Genomic DNA, 7,050 nt, shown 5'->3' with positions numbered 1-7,050 from the left:
CAGTCAGTCTCATGTCTGTCGTCTGCAAGGTGTTAGAAAGGATTCTGAGGGATAGAATTTATGACCATCTGGAAGAGCATGGCTTGATTAAATGCAGTCAACACGGCTTTGTGAGGGGCAGGTCATGCCTCACAAACCTTTGAGGATGTGACTAGAAAAGCTGATGAGGGTCGAATTGTGGATGTGGTGTATATGGACTTCAGCAAGGCATTTGATAAGGTTCCCCATGGTAGGCTCATTCAGAAGGTCAAGAGGAATGGGATTCAGGGGAACATAGCTGTCTGGATACAGAATTGGCTGGCCAACAGAAGACAGCGAGTGGTAATAGAAGCAAAATATTCTGTCTGGAACTCTGTGGTGAGTGTGTTCCACAGGGCTCTGTCCTTGGGCCTCTATGGTTTGTAATTTTTATTAATGACTTGGATGAGGAGATTGAAGGATGGGTCAGCAAGTTTGCAGATGACACAAAGGTTGGAGGTGTCGTTGACAGTATAGAGGGCTGTTGTAGGCTGCAGCGGGACATTGACAGGATGCAGAGATGGGCTGAGAGGTGGCAGATGGAGTTCAACCTGGATGCATTTTGGAAGGTTGAATTTGAAAGCTGAGTACAGGATTAAGGATAGGATTCTTGGCAGTGTGAAGGAACAGAGGATCTTGGGGTGCAGGTACATAGATCCCTTAAAATGGCCATCCAAATGGACAGGGGTTGTTAAGAAAGCATATGGTGTTTTGGCTTTCATTAACAGGGGTATTGAGTTTAAGAGTCGTGAGATCTTGTTGCAGCTCTATAAAACTTTGGGTAGATCGCACTTGGAATACTGCGTCCAGTTCTGGTTGCCCTATTATAAGAAAGATGTGGATGCTTTGGAGAGGGTTCAGAGGAGGTTTACCAGGATGCTGCCTGGACTGGAGGGCTTATCTTATGAGGAGAGGTTGACTGAGCTCAGACTTTTTTCATTGGAGAAAAGGAGGAGAAGAGGGGACCTCATTGAGGTATACAAGGTAATGAGAGGCATAGATAGGGTCGATAGCTAGAGACTATTTCCCAGGGCAGAAATGACTAACACGAGGGTCATAGTTTTAAGCTGGTTGGAGGAAAGTATAGAGGGGATGTCAGAGGCGGGTTCTTTACACAGAGAGTTGTGAGAGCATGGAATGCGTTGCCAGCAGCAGTTGTGGAGGCAGGGTCATTGGGGACATTTAAGAGACTCCTGGACATGCATATGGTCACAGAAATTTGAGGGTGCATACATGAGGATCAGTGGTCGGCACAACATCGTGGGCTGAAGGGCCTGTTCTGTGCTATACTGTTCTATGTTCTATGTTCTAATTTGGAAAGGCTTGTTGGTATTCACTATCAGAACTCAACCATGATCTCCCATTGTAATCTTGTGACATGCTTCTATTGAGAAGTCAGAGCAGAGTAACAAACAGCTCCATCAGTCCATCTGTCGCTGTATGGGTCACAGTAGATCACATTCTTCTAAATATTAATGCTGCAAAATTATCTTATATGTAACAGAACAGTCATTTTTACTGTGAATTTAATCAATTATGTTGACCTGTATCAAAAAACATGGCAAAGGTCTAAAACCCAAGTCTTACACATGATTTTTAAAAATTATTTTATGGGATGTGGGCATCGCTGATGAGGCCAGCATTTATTGCTTGTCCCTAATTGCTCTTGAGAAGGTGTTGCCGCAGTCCATGTGTTGTAGGTAGATTCACAGTGCTGTTACGGAAGGAGTTCCAAGAGTTTGAACCAGGGACACGAAAGGAATGGCAATATATTTCCAAGTCAGGTTGGTGAGTGGATTGGAGGGAAACTTGTATGTGGTGGTGCTCCCACATAAGAAATAGGAACAGGAGTTGGCCATTTGGCCCCTCGTGTCTGCTCCAACATTGAATAGGATCATGGCTGATCCGACATTCCCCACACCCACTTCCCTGCCCGTTTTCCCATAACCCTTGATTCTCCTACTGATCAAGAATCAATCTCAGTCTTAAGTATACGCAAGGACTCTGCCCTACAACTCTCTGTGGCAAGGAGTTCCAAAGTCTCTCAACTCTCTGAGAGAAGAAATTCCTCCTCATCCCAGTCTTCAATTGACTGCCCTTTATTCTAACACTAGGCCCTCTCCTAACTGCTGCCCTTGTCCTTCTATGTGGATGTGTTTATGGGGTTTGGAAGGTGCTGTCAGAGGAACCCTGATGAATTTCTGCAGTATATTCAATCCAACAGAGCTGATCTTTTCCAGAATTGCAGGATGAGAGCTAAAATTAGCTTTGGTATGACTAATAGTTGGAATTACCAGCTGTCAATTCACTCACTGCTGCTAGGTGTGAGCTTGAGCAATTTGTAATTTACTTAATTTCCAGCTTTGGTGCCACCCAGTGGTGAGCAGTAGTGGGGTGGCATGGTGGCTCAGTGGTTAGCACTGCTGCCTCAGAGCTCCAGAGTCCCAGGGTTGATTCCAGCCTTGGGCAACTGTCTGTGTGGAGTTTGCACATTCTCCGTGGGTTTGCTCTGAGCGCTCCAGTTTCCTCTCACAGTCCAAAGATGTCAGGTGAATTGGCCATGCTAAGTTGCCCATAGTGTTAGGTGTATTAGTCAGAGGGAAATGGGTCTGTGTGGGTTACTCTTCGGAGGGTCAGTGTGGACTGGTTGGGCCGAATAGCCTGTTTTCACAATGTAGGAATCTAATCTAATCTCAGTACCATTGAAATTTAGTGTTCAGGAGGAGCAAGGTATTAGCACACAGAAACAATGTTAAAAAATACTCATTTCTGATTCTAGAAGCATCATGCGGGCACTGCTTGAGGTGGTTCAGTTCCTCCATTCGAAGAACATTGTACATCGAGATCTCAAACCTGAGAATGTTTTGCTTGATGATGACATGAACATCAAGTTGTCTGACTTTGGATTTTCATTACAACTTGGACCAGGCAAAAAACTGAAAGGTAAGAGTTTCCTGTCTGGGAATGGGATTAGTTACTTCAAAGGACAAAATAAACCAACAGTGAGCATTCACCAATAAGTGAAAAATAAGAAATATTTCAACCACCCAGGAGACAATATATTAGAATGTGTTTGGATAGAACTAAGAGCCATGCATAGATTGTAGAATACATCACAGAAACAGACCTTTCAGCCCATCATGTCTGTGTTGACCATGATGCCATTCTAAACTAATCCCATCTGCCTGCACAAGGTCCATATCCCTCAATTCCCTGCCTGTTTGTGTGACTACCTAACAGCCTCTTAAACACTGCATCCAATCAAATTCTACACCCTCCCCAGGCAGGGGATTCCAGATACCTACCACCCTCTGTTTTTTAGTTTAATAAAACATGCCTTGCACATCTCCTTTAAACTTCCCACTCTGACCTTTTAACATGGGCATCAGATTGAGAATCAGACACTGGGAGACTGAGACCACAAGTGAATGAGAGACTCTGAAGGAGACCTTGAAATAACCTGTCACCTTTACATTATCCAGTACATCCAACTACTTCTTGATATTACATGGAGTGAATCAAGTTGGCCGAAGACAGATATCTGTGGAATCTTTAATCAAATCAGCCCTTAACCATCTGCATTCGTAGGAACACAAAACTAATTTATGCAATCTCTTCTGGAAGATAACCCTTGGAGTCCAGGGAATATTCCAGCAAATGTACACTGTACACCCTCATTGTATTGGATGTGTCATTGTGATGATCAGGTAATGTCAATAAAGTTAACAATCATAAAGGTCTACAACACAAAAAAAGCCTTTCTGCACTAGTCAAAAACAATCGTCTAACTATTCTAATCCCATTTTCCAATACTGCTTTGGCATTGCAAGTAAATGCTTCATAAACATAATGAGGGATTTTCTTTACCGCCCTTACAGGCAGTGAGTTCTAGACTTCCCATCACCCTCTGGTTGAAAAATGGTTTTCCTCACATCTCCCTAAACCTCCTATCCCTTACATCTACACCGCCTCCCTTCCTCTGACAGCCACTGGGGAAAGGTTTCTTCATATCTACCCTCTCCATGGGCCATATCATTTTATGCATCTCAACCATGCCCCGCTCAATCTCTTCTGCTGTAACAGAAGACTACCCCAATCTGTTCCAATCTCTTTTCATAACTGAAACTCTCCGGCCCAGCAATATCCTGCTAAATCTCCTCTACACTCTTCAGTGCTATTATATCCCTCCTAGAATGTGGATTCTGGAATTAATCATAATGCTTAGCTGTGACCTAACCAATGTTTATTCAGTTCCAGTTTAACCTCACTGCTCTTAAACTCTATGCCTCGGCTAATAAAGGCAAATCTCCTAGATGCCTGTCCAATACAGGGAGATTTGTTTGTGATGCTGGAGAGGATTTAAATGAGCTTGTTAAGAATTCAAAAAAGAATCATAATTATTAGAATGCAGAATGAGACAATTATGCTTGCACCAGTTTTATTACCCAATGTCATCCCATCTGACAAACCTGTCGATATTCTCCTGCACACTAAGGCTACCCTCCTCACTAGTTACCACTCCAGCGATTTTTGATCAGCCCTCCAATACACAGGTCTTAAGTTATTTATAAATGCGGCAAAGATACTGAAGATGCTGCAGATTAGAATCGATAGTGTGGTGCTGGAAAAGCACAGCCGGTCAGGCAGCATCCGAGGAGCAGGAAAATCGACGTTTCGGGCAAAAGCCCTTCATCAGGAATGAGGGTGGAAGCCTCGGGGTTGGAGAGATAAATGGGAGAGGCGTGGGGCTGGGGGAAGGTAGCTGAGAGTGCAATAGGTGAATGTAGTTTGGGGTAAAGGTGATAGGTCGGAGAGAAGGGTGGAGCGAATAGGTGGGAAGGGGCATTGGCAGGTTGGACAGGTCATGAGGGTTGTGCTGAGCTGGAAGGTTGGAACTGGGGTAAGGTGGGGGGAGGGGAAATGAGGAAACTGGTGAAATCCACATTGATATGTGTTGTTGAGGGTCCCAAGGCAGACGATGAAGTGTTCTTCCTCCAGGCATCAGGTGGTAAAGGAGTGGTGATGGAGGAAGCCCAGAACCTGCATATCCTCGGTGGAGTGGGAGGGGGAGTTGAAGTGTTTAGCCACGGGGCGATGGGCTTGGTTGGTGCAGGTGTCCCAGAGGTGTTCTCTGAAGCGCTGTGTGAGTGGGCATCCTGTCTCCCCAATGTAGAGAAGACTTCACCGGGATCAATGGATACAGTAAATGACATGTGTGGAAGTGCAAGTGAAACTTTCATCGAAGTGGAAGACTCCTTTGGGACCTTGGACGGAGGTGACAGGGGAGGTGTGGGCACAGATTTTGCAATTCCTGCGGAGGCAGGGGAAGGTGCCAAGAGGGGAGGGTGGGTTGTAGGGGGTCGTGGACCTGACCAGGTAGTCACGGAGTGAACGGTCTTTACAGAAAGCGGAAAGGGGTGGGGAGGAAAATATATCCCTGGTGGTGGGGTTGGTTTGTAGGTGGCGGAAATGGCGGAGGATGATGCGATGTATACGGAGGTTGATGGGGTGGAAGGTGAGGACTGGAGGGGGAGGAGGTGTTCTGTCCTCGTTGCAGTTGGAGGGGTGGGGATCGAGGACAGAAGTGTGGGAAGTGGATGAGATGTGGAGGGCATCATCAACCACGTGGCAGGGGAAATTTTGGTCTTTAAAGAAGGAGGCCATCTGGTGTATCCTGTGGTGGAACTGGTCCTCCTGGAAGCGGATGCGGTGGAGAAGGAGGAATTGGGAATACGGGATAACATTGTTGCAGGGGGCATTCCTAGATGTGATGGTACAAAGAACACCAAATGGAGAATTCACCACAAAGGTATACAGGAAAGCCACACACACAGACCAAGTCCTGAACTACGAAAGCAACCACCCCAACACACACAAAAGAAGTTGCATCAAGACACTATTCAAAAGGGCCACAACACACTGCAGCACACCAGAACTGCAAAAAGAGGAAGAAGAACACCTATACAATGTATTCGCCAAAAATGGATACCCGCGCAATTTCATCAACGGATGCCTAAAGGAAAGACAACAGAATGAGGACATGCCATAACCCAAAGGACTAGCTATGTTACCATACATCAAGAACATCTCTGAACTGACAGCCAGACTACTGCGACCACTAGGACTCATAACAGCACACAAACCAACAGCCACTCTCAGACAGCAACTCACCAGGACAAATGACCCAATACCCAGCATGAGCAAAACCAACGTAGTGTACAAAATCCCATGCAAGGACTGCACAAAACATTACATCGGACAAACTGGAAGACAGCTAACGATCCCTATCCATGAACACCAACTAGCCACAAAACGACATGACCAGCTATCCTTAGTAGCCACACACGCAGATGACAGGCAACATGAGTTCGATAGAGAACAGCCAGGGAATTCCTAGAAGCATGGCACTCATCCACAGATTCTATCAACAAACACATCGACCTGGACCCAATATACCGGCCACTGCAGTGGAAAGCTGGAACTGACAACCGGAAGCGGCAGATTCAAACCACTATAAATGCCGGAGGAAACAACACAGAAGCGCTTCACAGGAGGCTCCCAAGCCCTGAGGATGTCACCTATTCAGGGGACGAAACACCTGCAACACAAATTCCCAGCTCGATGAACAGAACCACAACAACAAGGATAAAATGCTCCCTACTTGTTTGGATAAGTGTAGTTCTAATGCAGCATGGTGGCTTAGGGGGCAGCACTGGCTCAGTGACTAGCACTGCTGCCACCTCAGAGCACCATGGACCCACATTTACCTTCAGGCAACTGTTTGTATGAAGTTTGCACATTCTTCCCGTGTCTGCGTGAGTTTCCTCCAAGTGCTCTGATTAGAATTAGAATTCCTACAGGTAAAAACAAGGACTGCAGATGCTGGAAACCAGAGTCTAGATTAGAGTGGTGCTGGAAAAGCACAGCAGGTCAGGCAGCATCGGAGGAGCAGGAAAATCGGCGTTTTGGGCAGGAGCCCTTCATCAGGAATAGAGGCAGGGTGCCTGCAGAGTGGAGAGATAAATGAGAGGG

At 46.0% G+C, this 7,050-nt stretch overlaps 1 protein-coding gene across 1 annotated transcript in view; it reads left to right on the top strand.

Annotated features, from left to right (window-relative positions):
• LOC122564238 (phosphorylase b kinase gamma catalytic chain, skeletal muscle/heart isoform-like) overlaps positions 1 to 7,050 on the top strand; it is a 106,585-nt gene that overhangs the window by 59,321 nt on the left and 40,214 nt on the right. Inside the window, exon 5 of the mRNA XM_043718936.1 lies at positions 2,798 to 2,961. Coding sequence (XP_043574871.1) covers positions 2,798 to 2,961 — 164 coding nt within the window. The remainder of the gene's footprint in view (positions 1 to 2,797; positions 2,962 to 7,050) is intronic.

Source organism: Chiloscyllium plagiosum, chromosome 28 (assembly GCF_004010195.1).
Source record: "Chiloscyllium plagiosum isolate BGI_BamShark_2017 chromosome 28, ASM401019v2, whole genome shotgun sequence".
Classification (NCBI taxonomy): domain Eukaryota; kingdom Metazoa; phylum Chordata; class Chondrichthyes; order Orectolobiformes; family Hemiscylliidae; genus Chiloscyllium; species Chiloscyllium plagiosum.
This window is presented reverse-complemented; position numbering and strand designations above follow the sequence as displayed.